The 22,342-nt window shown below is 44.2% G+C and overlaps 1 protein-coding gene across 1 annotated transcript in view; it reads right to left on the bottom strand.

Annotated features, from left to right (window-relative positions):
• Cpxm2 (carboxypeptidase X, M14 family member 2) overlaps window positions 1-22,342 on the bottom strand; it is a 110,570-nt gene that overhangs the window by 47,229 nt on the left and 40,999 nt on the right. The window contains exon 4 of the mRNA XM_032892424.1: window positions 15,657-15,796. Within this exon, the coding sequence (XP_032748315.1) occupies window positions 15,657-15,796 (140 nt within the window). The remainder of the gene's footprint in view (window positions 1-15,656; window positions 15,797-22,342) is intronic.

Raw genomic sequence — 22,342 nt, 5'->3', positions numbered from 1 at the left:
AGGGTGAGATCGGCAGAAATACATTTCATTCAAGGAACTCAAAACATCTTCCACACTCCATTTCCAGAAGGCATCCAACACCAAAACTAAGGAGAAAACAGAGACGTGTAGTCTAGCATGGAGCATAACTCAAGGAAAAGAGAGGTCTGAGCAGAAAGAGGAAGGCCAAGAGCCACGCCTGACAAGAGGGACTTGGGGGAGATTGACATGGGGATTAAGCAGTTCAAAGGCCAACATGGGCAGATGGCCCCAGGAGGAAAATGAAAGAGTGAATTGTTGGTATATATTTTGTGTCTGTGTGTGCATGCACAGACCCCTGACGTATGTATACACATGTCAGAGGAGATCTGCAGGTCCATCACAAACTTTGACATGAATGAGGCCATGACCACATGTCCTATAACCCCAGCCCTAGGTGGGGTGTGGAGAGACAGGTAGATCCAGGGGAGCTTGCTAGCCAGCCACTCTAGCTTAAATTGCAAGCTCTGGGTTCACTGAGAGGCCTTGTCTCAAAAAAATAAAGTAAGGTGGAAAACAATAGGTAAAGACACCCAAGGTCAACATCTGTTCTCTACACAAATACACATACGTACACACATGTGTGGATACAAGAAGCAAACAAACAAAAACTTAGAAAGAAATGGAAAGGAAGAAAGGATGGGCAGACAGACAGGTGGAAGAAAGGAAGAAAGGAAGGAAGGAAGGAAGGAGAAAGAAAGGAAGGAAGGAAGGAAGGAAGGAAGGAAGGAAGGGACCAAGAACAAGAAGTATCTGCTAAGCAGTTTGCAGTAGTTGCCCAGGTGTCCAGGAAATGGGACTAGAGGACCTTAAATAAGGACTATTTTTAAAGAAACACCATAAATGTTTCTTGGCTGTTTGAACAATGAAACAATCAATACATCAGTTAAAAATAACCCCTGCAACCCTCTCTTTCACATTTCCATCTCATCTCTGGCCTTTTCAATTTTTCTACTCATCCCAAGACCATTTCTCCAGGCACATGCATGAAGAACCGAGGTCAGTTAGTATCTTGCTTATAAATTCAGCATAGGACTGTAGAGCAGAATTTCTTTTCCCTCCTCCTTTAAGAGTCCACATTTTTTTTCCTGTAATGCTCTGGAGAGAAGACTGATGGAATTTTCTTAGTAGTACCGGAAAGCACGTGGCTTTCCCTTCCACGACCAGCCTGGGCTCTGAAGGCATGGCCAGCTGAGATGTCCCTGGCAGCACTCATGTTATATTTTTATGGAGAAACTTGAAAGAAAAACTAGCAGGCTGTTTGAAAAAGAGAGAGACAATAACCTTCTGTGCGACTTAGCAAAGGTTTTAACTTTCAGATATGCTTAGGGGAAACCCATGGACTCACCCGTTTCTCAGCCTGGTTCAAAGCTGGCATAACATAAAAAAAGTCCCCCTAGAAAGCAACCACTTGGTCAAAATCGGAAGCTTCCTGCTAAGCACAAGAGGAAGTTGGTATCAAGGGAGTAAAAGCCATGCTGCAGAGCTGAGAAGAACACATACAAAAGCTGGGGACGTGTAGGCCTTACTGGGCTCCTGCAAAGATCAGGGGTCCCTAAGACTAGAAGAAATGGGCTTCAACTAGGGATTCGCTTATGCTAATCATGACATCTCTAGCAGGCACAGTATCTGTAATGAGGTTTACAGAGTCTAACCTCTGGGGTATTGTAAAGTACAGCACTATCAGCACTTGCTAGGACAGCAACTTGGTATATACTAGTTATTTTCCCCAGATTGTTCTGAATAAAACAGGGGGCTGGGACAGAGGACCCGGGTTCATTTCCTAGTACACACCTGGTAGTTCACAACTGCCTATAACTCTCACAGGTATCTGACACCATCTTCTGGCCTACAGGATCCTGTATGCATAACTACAGATTAGTTATGGTGCACATAAACTAACTATATGAACACACACACACACACACACACACACACACACACACACACACAAATTATCACTCAATGTTTTAAAAAATGGCATCATTTAGGTCCAAATGGCACATAGGCATTCAATTGGCTGCCATTTTACAGCCTCAGTGGAGAGACCCAGGACAATGGATCCTTGCCATTTTCCATTTTAAAGTCTCCTTTGCTAACATGAAAATTATTACAAATATGTGAAAACTTCCAGAGATGAATGGAGATTTGGGGGACAAAACTAGAATGTGAGTAGAATTCAGCAGTATAGCATTTGCTTAACATGTACAGGAACCTAGGTTCAATTCTCAGACCACACACACACACACACACACACACACACACACACACAGAGAGAGAGAGAGAGACAGAAAGAGACAGAGAGAGAGAGACAGACAGACAGACAGACAGAGACAAAACAGAGACAGAGACAGAGACAGAGACAGAGAGAGACAGAAAAGACAGAGACAGAAACAGAAACAGAGAGACAGACACAGACTTAGACATAGACACAGACACAAGAGAAACTGTCATCTTTTAGACCAAAATCATATCTTGTCAATTCAGAATGGATTTCATAATATGGAGACTCCACTGGCCAGATTTTGTGTAGGTTTCTCTCTAGAGGCTCAGGACATACTGTGTGTGTTTATCAGAAGGAAGAGGTAGATATGGTGTATATGTGTTCACCAAAGGAAAGAGCTGGGCATACTGTATGTGTGTGGAGCTGGGCATACTCTGTGTGTGTGCGTGTGTGTGTGTGTGTTCAAGCACAGACACGCATGTCCCTACACACACATGCTCATCAAAGGAGGGAATGGACATAATGTGTATGTGTAAATCAGAGGAAAGAGGGGAATGGCAAAAAAAAATCCCTAAAAAGGTCAAAATCATCTTGACTCACACATAGCAGTTTACAGACACATAAATGTCAGCCCTGGTGTTTTGGCAGCCAAATGAGATCCCTGCTAACTTAGTAAAATACTGACCACAAAAAATAAAAGTAAAAAATTAGCTACTTGTGAATCTAACAGGACACACAGGACTCATTTGCTTGGACATGACAAAACTTTGGTGAAGGAAACTAAGTATTTTTCATGGAAAAAGTGTGTGGTCCTGTATTGAAAGATTTAACACAAAGGTGTCAACCTTCAGCAAATTAATACACAGGTTTCACACGACGCCTGTGAAAATCACAGTAAGATATAAGCAAGATCATCATACAAACAAGACTTTGTAGATATAACGAGATTATTGTAAAATTAATATACAAAGGCAAAAGATCTTAATAAGCTCTAACAATTTTGAAATCAGACAAAGTGGGACAAATTGGTCTGCTCAACTACAAACATTACATAATTGCAGTAATCATTGTTATTGTTCTTGGGTTTAACCCCAGAAGTAGAGAATGGACGGGAAATAAGAAAGAAAAGGAGGAAACACTCAGGGACTCGTAGTACGGGGGGAGAGACAGACACGGATGTGTGAGGCAGAATAGAGACTAGGTGTCCATCCACCCAGCTATGGTGGACTGATAATTAAGGAAGGGTCACAGCAGCGAGAGGACGGTGTCCTCAGCATGAGCCTCTCTACATGTGACATACACCTTCAAAGACTGGGTATGTCAACCGTGAAACAGTCAAAAGTTCCACGCAGCCAAAACTAACCTAAACAAAGTGTTAAAAAGAAGAATTTGAGGAAATACAATTATCGTAATCCCCAATCAAAGAGCTATTTGCCAAGATCCCAGGCACACATGCCATGTCCGCCTCACTGGAGCCCCACAACCTCCATCACTTTTGTCCATCTCTCCAGGATAGACCCTCCCTAAATCCTATCACAAATGGGTCAAGATATTCAAGGTCAAGGTCATCATCCCAACTTGGAGACCTGATCTCTGAAGCTTTCTGGCGCTCATTTGACACTATGAAGGGGAAATTCCACACTGCACCTGTGTGGTAGGTCACAGTCTGTGGCAGGCAGGCACACTAGAAATGTTATCCATCAGCTTCTGTGTATAAAAGGCAGAAGAAGAAAACTGGCTTCTTCAGTTTAGCCTTGAGTTCTACACCCAGGATGTCTCATGTTGCACGTGTGAACATTAAAAAAAAAAAGTACTTCTGGTCCCAACTATCCCCATCATCAGCCTCTGAGAAGCCCCCAGTCCTCAGAAGTAATCTGTGCTAGGCACTTCCCACCTCTATACGCAAGTAAGGAAATCCTGGCTGAATCCTCTTCAGTTGGAAAAGGAAGCGTTTGGAGCCAATTCCTTATTGGAATCACAAGGAAGCTGGCTGCAGCTTGCCCATCCCCTCCCCACTGAGCCACATTCCAGCCGTCTAACGGCCCAAATCTGGCCCAATGCTGAATTAGAACTCTGGGCAGAACTGTTGATCCCAAGAGGTCTAGACATGCCTTCCACAGCTGCTACAGACAAAATACAAAACAGAAAGGTCTAACTTGTTTGCAGTAGACATGCTCAGTAGGTAGAAAAAGAGTCCACATTTTTTACTCTCCCCTTTCCCTCTTACCTCCCTCTCTGGTAGAATTGTAATCACCAGGCCAAATGCTTCCACCACATTCTCAGTACAGCCAAATGTTGGAGCCTGTGTGAAATATCACCCCATTGATTTATTGGGATTTTCACGTTAGACTGTTTAGCACAGCTATTTGAGAATGCAGCACAAATGCCATAAACTGCCAAGTATTATCCATTTCCCATTACCTTGTTAACTTGCCTATGGGGAGACAACACTATTTAGAGAAACACTATTTTGGGGCCAGGAGGCAATACATTTGGGTAGAGGGTAAAGCTGCAAGGCCCACAGCAGAGAGCTAAAAGCACAAGAAGAAAATAGACAAGGAGCCCCAAATCTGGAATTCTCAGAGGAAGAGAAACCAAACAAATGGTCCTTGTGGATGCTGGAGAATGAAGGTGTGGCCCTAGCTGAAAGCCCAACCAGCTTCCAGCACAGCTAGAGGCTCTACCATGGCAAAACATGCTATAGACAGCAACCACCAGAGCTGAACTGACCACTGAAGGACCGATGAATGGTAGCACCTTTGTTGTTGTTGTTGTTGTTGTTGTTGTTGATGATGATGATGATGATGATGATGATGCAAAACCTCTGGTTTAGATAACAGGGGTGTATCTTCTCTGCAGGCCAGAGTCCTAAAGTCAATATGTCAGTGAGGCTGAGTTCCTTTTGTTGCAAAGAGAAGGTCCCCATGGCCTTGCTAATCCACTTCTGTGCTTGCTCATAGCCCAACCCTACATATCTGGAAGCAGGGACTTTTTTGCCTGGGAGCTATATCTCTGGTTTGTCTTCTTCTTCCCTGTTGTGCAGACACAGACTCTAGCAACTATCCTGGATCAGTCAAACAACCCAGGGTTGTGCCCCATGTTAAATAGAGCTGACTGACAACCTCATTCCCACCTGGCACTTTGTCCTGGAAACTTGCTTAGTCACAGCTTCCAGGCACAGGAAGGTGGATTGGAGGAGGAGGGTTAGTCCCTATGGACCAATTTCCCTTCCTCTGTAAAACTCAAATCTTATAACCTAGTTAATATAATGCCAACTATATATAACATTATCCTATTATGTCTTCCTTCTGATTTAAAAATAGATAAAATAATGGCCCCTTTTGGGGAAGGTCCTGGGCCTAGCCTCAGAAACCCTCAGTGAAGTATATGGAAACAGTCCCTTGGTCTACACTCTAACAAACCTCATGCCACAAGAGAAAATGAGGGGTCATGAGGGACACCAGTGCAGAGACAAGGAGTGGAGGAAGCAGGAAAAAAGAGGGCAAGCATTCCCCTACAAGACAGGCAAGCTAAGCCAGCTTCTCTGACTTTCTACAGTTCAGTCTCCTCGTCCATGTAATGGGTCACTGGGCACCACATGAGGGGGCACAGGCAAAGTGCTCACAGTCCCTGTTTAGGTGCCTATACTCTGTTATGTAAAGAAGTTCCCAAACTATCAAAGGTATCCCACCCAAAAGCAGACAGGACAAAAGGTCAGACTCGACTTCTTTGCTATCTGTTTCATCTTTTCTAGGTACTATGTGTAGGTGCTGGGATACTAGAAGATCTAGCTCAGGGCATATGGGGAAAGGACCCAGAGGTAGGGTGGATGAGAAGAAGCCACCATGTTAAAAGCATCACCAACTTGTGAGGTCTCTGCTACATGTTGGGAGTGTGATTGGGTTTCCTACTGCATTGTATGAAACACACAACCAGCTGACCAAAGTGCATGGTCTGACAGAGTGATGGGTGGAGCTGCTACAGTTTGAGGACCCTCTACAAGAGGGACAGAGTCTGAAGAAAGCAACAGCAACAGCAGGCTGCTTACTGTATGCCCAGCGTAACCTCACCAGCGTGTTCCTTCAGTCCTCGCGTCAGCCTCCATGGTGTATACTAGTATCACACTTGGTGAGTGGAGAAATGGAGGCACAGAAAGTCTCAGAAATGTATTCCTGGGCATGCAGCCAGGAATGCCAATGTCAGTCTGGAATCTGGGATAGGTCCATTCCACAAGTTTTGCGTAGCTGTGACAGGAGAAATTGAGTATAAAGAGCAGAGATTTATTTTGGCTCATGGTTCTAGAGGGCTCAGCCTACATGCTTCCTTATTTCTATTGCTTCTTAGCCTGTGATGGTGCAATGCACCCTGCCTGAGAGGGTGTGGTGGAGCAGAGCAATTCATGTCCTGAAAGATGCAAAGCAGAGATGGAGGCAGGGACAATGTATAACACCTAGAAGCACACATCCACTGATCCCCTCCCACCTCCCTATCGTCTCCCAAGTCATAAACCCATCAATGGATTACTCCATAGATGAGGTCAAAGCCCTCCTAAGCCAATCACTTCCCAAAGGCCCCCGCCTCCGAACACTGCTGTACTGGAAACCAGACTTGTAATGCCTGAGTCTTTAATCGTCATTTCTAATCCAAGTCAGGACATTGACAAAGAACCAGAGCTTCTTTCCAAGTGGGTCAACCTGTCTCCACCCTGTGGTTTAGCCCCCTGTGCTAGACATACTGTGATCCTGTTTAGCCTCTGGAGAAGGGAGGGATGAGAGAGGCCAATGGCAGAGACCCAACCTAGACCCAACACTGGAGATTTCAGGGCAAATGAGCCTGCTATGCTCCAGGAGCAACATCAGTGCAGCACAAACACATGAGTGGGTAGACAGTCAAGTAAACACAGGGAGACCGAGGTTGATTTCAAAAGCTGGCAAAAGAAAGCAAAGTGGTCTCCCTCTCCCAGCAGAGAGGGCATCAAGGGCGCTGGCCCTAAGGAGGCAGCATGATTGATCTATCTATGGAGCACAAAAAAGGAAACTTTTGATCTAGGAGTAGATCAAGCATCGTGAAGTAAACACATATGGACAGAGGGAGCTAATCCAACAGGATTTGTGGGACAGAACATCAGCTCACCAGATGTGATCATTAATATTGATCATCAACTTAGCAGAATCCAGACAAGCCTCTGTAATTTCTATGAGGGATCTTCTAGATTAGGTTAGCTGAGGTAGGAAGAGCCATGCTCCATGCGGGTGGCATTGTTCCATGGACTGGGACCTTTGACTGCATAAACAAGACTGCATTCCTGCTGCCAGGTCTTTCCCACCTTGATGGACTATGAACTTGAGCTAAAATAGATCCTTCCTTTCTCAAGTGTCTTTTAACTTTGTTGTAGCAATAAAACAAGTGTCTACTGCAACAAGGAAAGGGGCTTGCTACAAAGAGGCCTTTTCCACCAAGAAACAAAAATGGGAAAAGGCAAGGGTATCAGCAATCGCCCTGAGGGTGTCCCAAGGAGCAGCGACCCTGGCACAAAAACCTTGAAAACGAAACGGTGAAGCTACCAATCCAGAAGCCAGCTCTACAGTTTTTCTACTTCAGACATGTCACCATCTGAGAGCTCATTGCTCAGTCACTGACACCCAGAAACCCAAGGAGGATGCGTGGGAGGCATCCATGAAATCTCTGTTTGGTTTTAAACAGCTACCTCTGCATAAGTAAAGCAGACAAAGTGCAGGGTGAAGAAGAGACTGCCTCACCTTGAACTTGAACTTGACAGTGTTTTCATCAAAACCCTTCAAGATCATGCCAAACTCTCCTGCTCAGAAACTGACAGTTCTCCAAGAAGTGAGAAAGGAGCGTGGAAATCTTCTCCCTAGGACCCCACAGGTGCCTGACATCTCATCTCCCCATTAGGCAAGGACAAGACATGGCATGATGTGTTCTGAAAACACACCGCCTTCCCTCCCTCCCAAAGAGACAAGATGATTGATGAAGCCTCCCACAGTTCTTCCCTTCTGGGGCCTCCAGGTTCCCTTCCCCCTCCTTCAGTGCAGGGTTCTGGTGTCTCCTCCCTCCAAGCCCTGGCAAACTGTTCTATGCGTCACACATACTAAGTAGGGATAAGGTGACAGTGGTGAAGGATGGGTCAATCCCCAGGGTGCAGAAAGCCAGGTAGCACTGGAGGCAGTGCCAGCTGAACACTGCACTGTGGAAATGAGACCCTGAGCAGGTGTTGGGGTTTCAGCTCTCCCTGCCCCAATGGAACCAGCCTTTGTCCCAGTCATTCTTTAACTGCTAAGTTCCTACCAACTTCAATTTTCCTTCTGGTGTGACTAGATTGTCCTTTACTTGTCCCCTCGACTCTCTCCTTGTCCATCTCACCCTGAACACTCTTCGCCTGCTGCTTTGTGGCCTCAAGATTCTCAGACTTATCCTACTTTGTCTTTCCTTCTGCTCACTCCCTACGCCTCTAGTCCCCAGACAAGCCTCCACCACTTCTTAAGTCTGATATCCTTGAACCTGACCTCTGACTTGAACCCATGAACCAGCAGCACTAGACCTGGATTTCCAGCTCTTCCCTCCTCGCACAGTGTGTGTGCACTAGCAGCACTCCATTGCCCTTGAACTTCTGAAGGGCAGTTACCATCAGCTACTCCATTCCCTGCATACAAACCATCAAGACAGCCCAAGGGATAATGAGAAGTCTGTGTTCTTAACACCCACTGAGCCCTTTCTGGGACTGGGTAGAAAATCTCTCTAGGTTTTTGTCCAACATCGATCTTGCAATTTTTAAGTTTCTGTCCATAAACCTGCTACACTTACCCTATGCAGAGAACCCTTCTCAAAAGCTGTAGAGACAGTTGCTCAGGAGACCTTCCTTCTTTCCAGGGTGACTCCATCTCTTGTCAGTCTCACAGCATCCCACAACCATTTGTGTACTAGTCTGTCACAAATACTACTCACTTCAAGGCCAAAGTGTGATCATATAATAACTTGTCTTTCTGATCCTACTTTCCTTGTGACTTGGGTACCTCATACTTCTCAAAAAAAAAAAAAATAGTACCCTGAATCTCTGCTAAGACATCTCATTCCAAATCCATGCTAACTTCTTGATGCCATGACCAACTCTGCCAAATCTTTGTATTCTTGGGCACAAAGCCTGGCTTACAACTAGAGTTCTCTATTTGTCTTACTAACTATCCTGACTTCTTGCTCCAAATTCAGCCAACTGGTCAACCTTCCAGAGTTCTCTTCATCCCCTCTCCACAAAATCTTACCAACACAAACCTGGTGCTCAAGTTACTGCCTCACTTAAAAAAACAGATGGTTTCCCTACTAAACAGTTAAAGTGCAAAACATTTGGTTTTTAAAATTTGTCGGCATTTCTTCCAAGTCCTTAGAAGCACTGACTCACCTCAGCAGAGTAATTAACTTTTCAATCATCATGCTGGTTATAATTGCAACACTCACATGTCTAATATACTTTCTGTCATTAGGGAAATGAAAGATTGGTTTCTATTGGGGCACTAACGTTTCACTAAATGGCAATGCAGTGAGGAATGATAATTTATATTGCTGAAAAATATAAATTACTCAAAATCATTACAACAATTATATTTTATAACTCCAGATAGCCCAAATTAGTTGAAAGAATTATTAAAAATGAAATTGCAGACTTTGTCATCAGCTCGAATGGGAATTACCCGGGGGATGTGGCAGCCATGCCTCAGAACATCAGGGCATCATCCTCAGCCCTGGCATGGGTCCAATGGGAGCTCCACCCACCTCAGGTCAGTATGGCCTTTGCCTTCTCTTGAAGCCTCAATAGTATACTGGATTCTCCTACTAGACTGCCTCCTAAAGGCACAACTAAGTCTTGCTTGCATTTACAATCTTATTCTTATTATAGAGCACTCAATAAATGCTATATGAATTAATTAATAAATATACAAGGAATGCCGGAAACAAAGTAATATTAAAAATGTTCATTTTAAAATATCAACTATACCAGCCCTAAAAAGGGAAAGCATTTTTAAAAGTCTTTTCTTCTATTTAAACAACTTTTGTGTCTATTAGCATACATAATATTGGGTTTCATCAAGGTACTTTTCCAAATAATTTTTGTTGTTGATGATGATTGCCTTTTCATCCCCACCATAATATACCGAAATATACATTTGTAAAGTGCTTTCTCCCTTCACATGACAAGAAGCTGGTTTTCTTTGTTTGTTTGTTTGTTTGTTTGTTTGGTTGGTTGGTTGGTTGGTTGGTTGGTTGGTTGATTTGTTGGTTAGATGGATGGTTCAATGATTGGCTGGCTTTGTTTTGCTTTCTTGTTTCTGAGACAGGGTGTCATGTAGCCCAGGATGGATTACTTCAGAGTGCTCAGATAACAGGAGTATACCAGCATACTACATATTGGGGATCCGACCCAGGGCTTCCTTCATGCTAGGCCAGCCCTCTACCAAGTGAGCCACATGCCTTAGTGCAAAAAGCTGTTTAAAACAGTAACATCTACTTGACAAACTCCTTTCTGTAGCTAGAAACTCATTTCTTCTCTGTGTCTAAAATCTTGCCCACCCGAGTGCTCTTTCACACCTGATTAGAAAAGGTGAACTCTGACCCCAGTTCTAGCTTTGCTTGAATCTCATATCTACCTATGGTCTGCAGAATAGCAGCTAAAGTATGGGGAAGTGGGTAAACTGTAACCTGCAAAGGGCATATTATGTAAACAGGATGCCTAATACAGAGATACCTGAAGAGAACTGAGGACCAGGCAGGTGATGTTCCTCCTCCTAGAACCACATAGAGTTGTCTCACATGCTTATCACTTTCAAGGGCTCCCAATAAATATTGCATTTGGGAGAAGGACCCATGGCTAAAAATAAAGCTAAAAGTATACTGCTCTGGAGAAACCCAGAGAATGGAAGGAAGAAAATTCCTTTCTATTAAGCACTCATTGTGTGCTATATAAGTTTTAAACATCCTAATATAATTGCTTACAATCACACACACACACACACACACACACACACACACACACACACACACACACACACACACTCTGTATGAGATAGAGAGTAGCCAGTCCATTTTAGAGGACAGAAAACTGAGGTCCAAAGAAGAAAGTCTGCATAACCAGCAGGAGCTAGAGGCATGCCATGATTTTAGGGTGAGAGCCACTCATCTCCAGAAGTCTGTCCAACCTAGCCTTCTCTCTCCTACCTTCCTCTCCATTTCCTTATTCTTCTGTAAGCCTTCTCTCTGTCATTTGCAGTCCAAGATCACCCATGACTTGTCAGGGTGAATAAACCTTTGTTGATTTAATCATATTCATCTTTTAGGAAGTAATTTGTTGAGTATCGAACAGGTGCCTGGTTCTGCACAGGTTTCCCAAATACCAGGGTGTGGCTACTGTCAGCAATGCTCCCAGTAACTGCTAAAGAGAAAGACAGAAACCTAAAATGTGTCCATTCCAGAAACAATATGGGGTCAGGAGTCAGGGGAGAGAGAAAGGGGTGGGTATTGTCATGTTCACTGCAAGTATTTACAATGTCTAACATGGACATGTTTGTTTGCTTATTTGTTTGTTTTACCATTTGCAACAGATCCAATTGCCTTTGTGCACTGGTGAAGGAAAAGCTCAGCTACCAAGCGTGCTACCCTTCCACTTCCTGTTGGCCCTTGGTGGAGACAGACAATTCCAGGAGGTCCAGGACACTGACACCCGTCAGACTTCTTGATTTCATTATCCCTTAGCAATAATTTGACTTGAAATAAATTTAGACATTAAGAAAAAATCAGACTCTTAGGAGTAATTCTATCACTCACATCTCCTTAAACACCCCTGAGAGATACTGTTCCAGCTGTGCTTTCTTGCTTATTCCTCTTGTGTTCGTAGTTAAGAAGAAATGGGAGCACTGTGCTTACCTCACTTGTTTCCTCTAATAACCCACCGACTTCATCTCTAATGACAGTGGCCAGACAGGTTAAGAGCCAAACACGATCATCAATCTCCTGCTTTCATTCCTTATTGATTACTTCACACCAGTCTTTTCTTCCCAACTTCCCCTTCTCCCTTGAGCAACCCAGCTTCCAAGCCCTCCTCCCTAAAAACCTTTCAGAATCCAAGTAATAAAAATAACTGTCATGTGATAATATGCCATTAAGAAGGGGAAAACGCATAGTTCAGAGCAAACATTGCCATGCATGAATGTATGCATAATTGCCACTGAAAAGCCAAGTAAATAAAGTGTAATCCTCAAAATAGCAAAAGATAATCAAATGTTGTCAAACTGCATGAAATATCCCAGCTCTGAAAATTATTTACTTGGGGGATACAATTCAAATAAAGGGGGGGGAGCATGAAATTCTTCTCTCAATATGAAAAAGGTAACAAGAAATTGGGACATGATGGAAGTATAGCTGAATAAATCACAGGCCATTAAAAATAATCATTATGAAATCTGAGTCACAGCATGAAAATGTAATATACTAAGTCAAAAATAACATAATTGGGTATGATATGCGGTATATAAGAAAAAATCTGTTGGTATAAAGACAGTGGGATCATGGGTAATGTTTCAAAACACTATTAGATGTTTCAATGTTATCTTTTTTATTAAAAAAAAAAGGGAAAGCAGAAGATGAGTCACTGCCAGACAAAAATATGGTCACTATTGACTTAATGTTGCTCATTTATTAGGGAGTCATTTGTTGGGCATCAAACAGGTCCTTGTACTGGATAGGTCCTCCAAATGAAAGGGCATGGCCTCTATCAGCAAGGATCTCAGTAACAAAGACAGAAACCAATAATAGAGAATCTGAAATATGTCTGTATCAGAAACAATGCAGGGACAGGAACAATGACAGGTGGTTAACTGTGAGTACAGATATCGTCTTACTCCAGTTTAGTTATTAATGTTGACCACTTTGAAAGTTAAAATTAATCTCTATGGTGGTTAGTGTTAATTGTCAACTTGACAGAATCTGGAGACATCTGGGATGTGGGCCTTTGGACATGCTTCTGGGGGATATCTTTGCTATGTTAATTGAAGTGAGAAGATCCATCCACTGTGGGTGGCACCATTCCCTAGACTGGGGTGTAAATGGAGAAAGGAAGCTAAGCAGCAGCATGCACTAGTTAGCACTCATCAATATTTGTTTCTTCACTGGTGATACAACGTAATCATCCAGTATACACCAGATGTTTCTTAAAAACCTTAAAAATCTCATGGAAAGCTATCCTGGGAAATTGAACTACTTTCAGAAGCCATGTATATGGCTACTGTAAAGACACCAAAAATATGATTCTTTCTTGAGAAGCTCACACCTAACACTTGGTTATGTCTTATCCTTTTTCCGAGTACCCCTCTCTAAATCCCAGTGCCCAGTGCTAAGCCTATATTCACATCTATTTCAAATAAACTCCAATCTACTTGGTAGAGACTCCTAACTTCTTTCTGCAACAAAGTCATGACTCCTGTCTTCATCAGAGTAGACATCTCTGAAAAGACTCCCTTGGGCTACTACAGTCAGTAGCATGGAGCTCTATCTGTGGCCCTTGCCCTTCTGACACTGGCATTCTTGTCAGAAAGCCATGATTTTACATAATTGATCAATATCGAAAGATGCCAAGAAGTGAAACTTTGGATTGCAGTAGTGTGAAGGGACATGAGCTATGAGGAACAAGGGGTCTTAATGGAGTCACCCGACCAATTTTCTAATGTTGGTATCTTTGACTTCTCAGTGTGGACAAGTATAGAGGAGCCTGAAGATTTCTCATACAAATACAGAAATCACTAGTGTCCTGTTCTAGTGTCCTGTTGACCACACTGAGACCTGCTGAGGCCCTACTGCATGCACAGGACCCAAGGTCAGAGCCATTCATCTCCATAGCTACCCTGATGTGCTTATTAATGCTTCTGGATGGTAAGTGTTGTATTTATAATAAGAATAAAAACATACAGGATTTCTCATGCTGACTTGATAAGTGGGCAGCCCTATGGCTCTAAGTCCACCTGCCCTGACTTGCCATCATCATCACCACCCAAGTCCAGGAGGTGCCACCATCCTAAACTTCAGCTCTTTACTTACAAATATTAACTCTCCATGGGCCTCCTTCCAGTGCCTAACAGTCAACATCCTATTTCAGTCTCTATGAATACTCTAGGTCCTTGTCTGAGCAGAATCATCTGGTAGTCATTTTTTTTTTATTTATCACCATGCACCCAAGGTTCATTCCCATACAGCATGTGTCAGAATTCCCTTCCTCTTTAAGCAGAATAGAGTGCCATAGTAGAAAAACACAGTGGGGCATATGCTTTCTTCTGTTCTCTCCTGCTCTGTTTTGAGGCAGGGTCTCACATAGCCTAACTTTATAGCTGTGGTGGATTATATGAGAATACCCCCATGGCCTCTGGCATTTGAACACTTGGTTCCCGGGAAGTGGTGCTGTCTGTGGGAGTCTAAAAGATGTGGTTTTGCTGGCGGAAGTGTGTCACTAGTCATGGTATTTGAGGCTTCAAAGCTTCACACCATTCCCACTTCAATCTCTCTGCTTGTGGTTCAAAATATGAGCTCTGAGCTTGATGTGCCAGTTGCCATGCCTCCTGTCTCCCAGCTATGTAACCCTTTTCCCTTGGAACTGTAAGCCCAAATAAACCTCCTTCCTGACTTAGTCTTGGTTTTAGCATAGCAATAGAAAAGTAAAGAATCCAGGAGCTAAAGCTGACTTTGCACTGATCTTCCCACCTGTGCCTTCCAGCTGTTGAGAGTCCAGGAGTGCATGACATCCCCTGCTTTATTCAGTGCTGGAGATAGACCCCAGGGATCCACACACGCTAAGCACACACCTACCAACTGAGCTACATCCCAGCCAAGATGGAGGGTTTTGAGAGGTTATTGCCATCTCTCAGGATCACCGTCAGACCACCTTTGTTGCTGTCACACTCTAATCCTAAATTCAAGATTGAGAAGTGGTCTCATTTCCTGATCTCCGAGCTCGTTCATTCCTCACTTATAACACATCTCAAGTGGCCATTTGTCTGGGAACCTGCCAAGATTTCCAGTCCTTCTCCCAGTCTGCATGGTTCTTCCTCTCTCCTCCCAAGACTGTGTGCTCACTGCTTGCTGAGAGTTCTTACCTCAGGCTGAGTTTAATCTACCTGTTCAGATACCAATAATTTGTCAGGATCCAAGGTACTAGCCACCTGCCTTAGGGTTTAATCTATGACTGCCCCCCCCATCCAACTCATCCTTCCTTCTCAGTGAACCTTGCCTTGTCCCACTAGAGGTGTTCTTTCAGCCTTGGCCACATTCCAGTCACCCTTCATCAGGTACTGCTCTGTGGTTTCCCCTCAATTATAGGCAGAAGACAGTGCCTGTCAGGCACAGGTGCTGACCCACTTACAGCCAGAGAGAGTTCCTTCCTTGGGTAATGACCCCTGTGAACTTAGTCAGGCGCCTGGCGTCCACTTCGATCCACTGATGCAAGTCGTTCCTACCAGCACACCAAGCCCCATCGTAAAAGTCGTTTTCATTAATGCCTGCCTGGGAAGAAGAAATCGGTGTTCAGAAAGACCTTGGATTGAAGATGACTAAGACATCTTTTTCTTGAGACTGAGAGGAAGGAAGAGAGGACAGGAGAAGAAAAACCACCTCACCACAAACTCCTTACTCTAAACCATGGGAAGGAGGTGGAAATATCTCGGTATACCATATTTCCTTCTTGCCATGTGTGAAAAGCTAAATTTAATAAGCTCTTACTAGTGATTCAGTCAACACACAAAATCCCATCTCCTATGTACTCATCACGATGGCTACCATTTCCAGTTTGACACGTTCTAGAAATGAACTACTGGACAAAATTCTGAGCGTGTCTGTGAGGGAACTTCTAGATCAGGTTAACTGGGTATCAGAAGATCCACTGTGGATATGGGCAGCACAGTTTCTGGGTACCAGACAGAATGAAAAGCAAAGCCTATGGAGTACCCCAACTCATCTGTCTTCTTCCTGGCTGTGGACACAATGTGACCAGCTGCCTCACACTCCTGCCACCATGCCTTCCTGCCTTGAAAGACTGAACCCTCAAACTGTGGAACAAAATAAAGGATGTCTTCTTTAAGATGCTTTAATCAGGTATTTTGTTCCAGAAATGAGAAAAGCAGCTCATCCAGCCGCCCCCACACCAGGTGCTGGGGAACCTCACCACCCAGGCAGCAAGAGATCCACAGCAACAAGAACAAGGAGGCCGGTGCTATTCAGGGAGTCTGAGTAAACTGCCTTGGGAGCATTTAAGGACAGTTCAACTGAGTCCCTGAGACCATATAGAGACTCCCCAAAACGTAAGTACTTACTAGTGAGTATCTGTCCATCAATAACTTATTTGATGTGTTCATTTTTGCTCACCAGTATGGATAAAACATTATGTATTTGCATTTCCAAGGTAGGTCAAATTGCTGCTCTGAAATCATCCCCGCAGTCTCCCTATTTAAAGAGATAATTCCTTGACATCATTTTAAGAATGTTTAATTAGAGACGTTTGAATCAAGTGAAGCCTTCCAGTTTCCTAAGGCTCAGTCTGCATGGATTCTGTTTCATTTTTAAGTGACTCCTTTATACAGTTATAGTCAGATAACAGAAAGTACGCTTCTTAGAATGTCAGATCACTTCAGGCTGAAGAGACAGCTCAGCCGTTAAAAGCACTGGCTACTCTTGCAGAGGCCCAGAACTGGGTTCCCTCAACCCTTACTGGGCAGCCCACAACTTCCTGTAACTCCAGCTCAAAAGATTGGATGCCCTCTTCTGGATTCCACAGGTACCTACACCCCTGTGCACACTCCCTCTACACACATACACATAAATAAAAGTAAAATGAATCTTTTAAGAATAATAATAGGTCAGCCCATCATCTCTATGTCTTCGATCCTTTTCATCTTTGACTACTTTTTAGTGAGTTTTAGGGACAGCCTGGCTTTTAATAAGCAACAGAATGTGAAGTTCAGGGTGTAGCTATGTATAGAACTGGGCTGTCAGTCCCAGAATCCTACCCTTATTAGCACACGAGCTAACACAGTGGTCATAGTTAGGGTTTCTATTGCTGTGATAAAGCACAATAACCAAAACGCATCTCGGGAAGAAAGGGGTTTACTTCAGCTTACAACTCTCAGGTTACACTCCATCACTGAAGGAAGTCAAGGCAAGAAGTCAAGGCAGGAACCTGGAAGTAGGAACTGAAGCAGAGACCATGCAGGAGTGCTGCTTACTGGTTTGCTCATCGTAGCTTGCTCAGCCCAATCTCTTATACAACTCAGGCCCACCCGCCTGTAGCTGGCATCATCCTCAGTAGCCTGGGCCCTTCTACAGCAGCCATTTATCAAGAAAATGCTCTACCCTCTTACCTACAGGCTAATCTTCTGGAGGAATATTCTCTGTCAAATTTCCTCTTCCAATGTATGTCTAGGTTTGTGACAAGCTGACAAGAACCAGGCAGTAGAGCAGCCTCCTGTCGGGACCAAACTTGGTCCGTACATCCCTAGTGATTCCTGACACCACCCTCAATGACCTTTGAGACAAATGGTAGAATACGGACAACCCAGTCTTCAGCAGGCACTGCCATCACAAGTGACGGTCAATTTCAGAAACTCTAAGTCAATACTCCTCAGAAAGCAAGCTTTAATCTACCTAGGTTCAGTGATACATAGATGATATATCATAAAAATCAGTGATGGTGGTTGCTGTGTAGGATCTGTCCCCTAAAATCACCAGGAAAAGTTTGCACTTCACTGTGTTTCCAGTGGCTCCAGGTACTGATGTAGGTTAATCCTTAAGAAACCTGGTGCCTGCTGCAGAGCATCTCAGTGTCTTGTCTTGACAGACAGCAGGGAGGAAATGCCAGCCTTCAGGCTATAATTACACAGCCACTTCCTCTGCACAGTAGAAGGCAATTATCCTCCTAATGACAGATTTGCAGCACATTAATGACCTACAATGTCACAACTTGTGCCCTCTCAAGAAACCAGAACATGCACTTAAGTTTTTTGTTGTGGTTCCCCTGTTCTCGTAAAAGCACTCGAGACGGCTGCTCAGAGCTCCATTCATCTAACCCCCCTCAAACCTTCACTGAACCTGCACTATACAGAAAGTAGAAAAGGTGAAAGGTGTGTGTACCTCATCCCCAAGTACTAGTGCAGGCTGAAGGATGAAGTCTACACATGGCACCTTGGCGACAGACACCATGCAGATGCTGGTAGAGTGAACTCCAAGGATGCACCACAGGCCACAAGTCCCAGCTGACATCCCAGGGTTGGGATAGATGCTCCGGGCCTTGGTTTTCAGATATCTGTCAGTGTGGAGGTGACGATCCTTTCTCCCTCAGGGTCTATTACCAAATGTGGGTTCAAATAATGAGTGCTCACTAGGGCGAGGAGATGACTCCATCAGTGAAGCATAAGGACCTCTGAGCTCCATCTCCAGTGGCCACTTAGAAGCTGGTCATGTGGGTTTGTCTGTTATTCTAGCACTTAAGGTAGAGATAGAGTCAGGCAGAATCCTGGACAACGACAGGCACCTCACTTAGCCAGTGCTGGGTTCAATGGGAGACCCTGTCCTAAAATATAAAGTGGAGAAGGATAGAAGAAGAAACACACCTACTTAACCACCAGCCTCTACACATGCATACACATGCACACACATGCATACATATAAGCAAACACGTACGAAAACGCATGCATGTACAGACACGCACACATACATACATGCACATGTGTGCACACACATATACACACACATGCAAACATACACATGTGAACGTATACACACACACACACACACACACACACACACAAATACATGTTCATCAAAACACAACAGTGCTCCAGAAATGTTAGCTGTCAGAATATTCAAAGCAGGAAGGTTTTGGCTAGCACTGGCAACAGGTGCCAATGTGGGCACTTTATGAATTACTTCAAGTTTTACAGGACCCAGGAAATTATGTCCCTCTTCCAGTCCCCTGATATTGCTTCTTTATCCAACTTAAACCATCCAGGAAATGGCTGTGAACTCAGAAGAAAGGAGATTTGTGATCTAAGTTTCTAAACAGGAGTTCACACTACCCTGACGAGGGTAACAAGGCAATGTCTGGTGTCCCTGAGAACTGTTACATCTAGGGGAAAGGACGTCACTCAACACCTACAATGCACAGAACAACTGCTGCGCCAAGAGTTGCCCGAGTCAAGTGAAGCCACAGGCCTGGGATTATGGTGTAAGAGGAGGCCAAGGAGCCCCGAGTGACGTGGCAACATTGATATTCACACTGCAGAATCCTAGAAGCCAGTGCTGTCTGCCTGCTTCTTGCCAGCATCAGGTGACCAGGGCTTGGAACAACATTTCAGGTTCCTGGCTTTACCAGTCTAGGGCTGCTGCTTCTGCTGCCAGTCTCAGCTCACTGTAGGCACAGCAACCAGTCAATTAAATAGAACAGTATTATTCTGCTGGGGGAGATGACTCACCAGGCAATTATAGCCATCTCTGAAAAATCAATTAGGGACTTAAAAAGCAAGCGTCCAGAGAGGTCACCAAATTGTTCCGCAGGGCAATAAACAGTATTAGAGAAATGCCTCTGGGAAAGCAGAAAATATGAACATTCAGCCCTGTGTTTAAGATGCTAAGGAGAGCTGACACGAGGCTGAGGGGGTTAAAGGCACTGCCACTAAGCCTGAGGACCCAAGGCCATCCCCAGGGCCAACAGTGTAGAGGGGAAAAAACTGACTTCTGAAAGTTGTCCTCTGACACTGTGCTTGCCTCCCGTGCATTAACTAATAAATATCATTTTAAAGAGAAAACCAAAAATAAAGAAGTTAGGAATATATTTCGAAAATGTCTCAGTAAGAAGTTGATGGAATAAAAGATTGGATATCTTCAAGGATAAGCGAATCTGGGAAACCCCATTAACATGGTGGATTCTCTCTACTATGGCAGCAAATGGGTTGAGACGTAATGCAATTTTCTCAAGGCAATCGAGTTATACGAGACATTTGCAAGGCTCCTAACAGACCCGATTTTGTGAAGGTTAAATGTGGCTGGAGGTCCGTAATAAAGACACCAATGACAGGGTCCACTTAAGATGTCAGATGCAGAATCTCCCTCAAGGTGCTGGGCAAAAACGTTTTTGCTTTGTTTTTCTCCTCCCCTCAAAAACCTTCTGAGCAAAACAACATACAAAATAGAGCTTCAACCTGGTAAAATTCAAAGACATTGTGTTCCCTAGATCCCAACATACCAAGACAGAGCTGGGGACAGGGGTGCTTTGTGGCAGGAGACAGAAGTACAACTCACTAGCAGAACCGAATCCCAGACAAGCTCAGAGGAGTGCAGGAGTCTTGAAGGGGAGGCGGGCAAGGCTGAAGTGAACCACTTCCCAGTGGGCATGAGGAGTAACTTAGTCCACAGGTTTACATGAAAAACAGCCATGAAGCCTAGATATGCGGACCCCAGGGCCGGGAGGGGACATGTGACAGGTTTCAGGGACTGTAACACACAGAGAAGTGCTGTCGATCAGCTCATTCTTCTCAGTCTTTACCAGGCACGAGAACACCATGCAGCTGGACGTCGGACCTACCAAACACCAACACAAATGCAACAGAGAGCAGAAAGGTGCTCTAGGAAACTGTCATGGATGTCTCTAGAAGGAGCCCTCGCTTGCACAAAGCAAGAACAGGAAACAAATGTAAAAAAAAGGCAAAGAGAAGAATGGCTGCAATGGGTGAATAAAGTACTTGTCAGGCAAGTGCTGGGACCTGACTTCGAGTCACAGAACTCTACATAAAAAGCTAGACATGGCTCTGGGCAGGTGGGACAGGTGGATCCCTGGGACTCTTGGGCCAGCCAGTGTGGTGGAATTAGCAAGCTCCAGGTTCAGGGAGAGAGAGACCTTGTCTCAGAAAATAAGGTGGAGAGAGGCTGAGGAAGACATCAGATGTTAACCTCTATCCTCCACAGGCATGCACACACAGACATATACACATATGCATGCACACACAGACATATACACATATGCATGCACACATAAGCACACAGACGCATGCACACACAGGCATGCACACACAGACATATACACATATGCATGCACACATAAGCACACAGACGCATGCACACACAGGCTGCACACACAGACATATACACATATGCATGCACACATAAGCACACAGACATATACACATATGCATGCACACACAGACATATACGCATATGCATGCACACATAAGCACACAGACACATATGCATGCACACACAGGCACACACACACAGGCATGTACACACAGTCATGCACACACAAACAAAAGCAAAGAATGCAGAACAAAGATGCTGTCAGAATTCTCAACAGCAGCATTTACCAAAATGGAGCGGATATGTGGATCCCCAAGGTTAGGAGGAAGAGTGTGACAGGTTTCAGGGAAAGTCAGCACACAGTGGAGTGAGACTGTCAGCTCCATTCTTCTCAGCCTGGACCAGCTATCTGATTCCAGGTCCTCTAAAGAGTTCTCATCCTAGAACTCTAGGCTCTGCCTAACAGCCTATCCATTTTGATGGGATATTAAAAACACTTTTAGATTCATCTGCGTAAGAAATAAAAAATATTATTACCCATTTTTTTCAAAGCAAAATCGTCTTAAGCTTTGGTTCAATTACAAATGGGCAGAAAGTTCGGGATCCTACTAACACCTGTTAGTCTACCTGCCCCCACTCAAACTAGGAATTTGGTGTAAAATATTATTAATATAGCCGGCTTCCCTAATGTTAGGTCTAACCGCACACCTAACAGCCCGCAGATGGACAAGGTCATAAACCTAAAGGCTTTAAAATAGACAGGATGTGAAGTAGATAAACCCAGGTATGATCTCTGTTGAGAACTAGACCAACACAGCAGGTGATATTAATGTTGTAACCTCCCCCATCCCCTATGACTCAGCCAATGAGGAAAAGGAGACCCATATTCAGGATTACAAAAAAAGTGTTCTCTGCACTCAGTCAGAGCACCCGCCTCTACCTTGGTTGGGACTCAACTGTAAAATAAACTGACTCATGCTTGTTACCCTG

Source organism: Rattus rattus, chromosome 2 (genome assembly GCF_011064425.1).
Source record: "Rattus rattus isolate New Zealand chromosome 2, Rrattus_CSIRO_v1, whole genome shotgun sequence".
NCBI lineage: Eukaryota > Metazoa > Chordata > Mammalia > Rodentia > Muridae > Rattus > Rattus rattus.
This window is presented reverse-complemented; position numbering and strand designations above follow the sequence as displayed.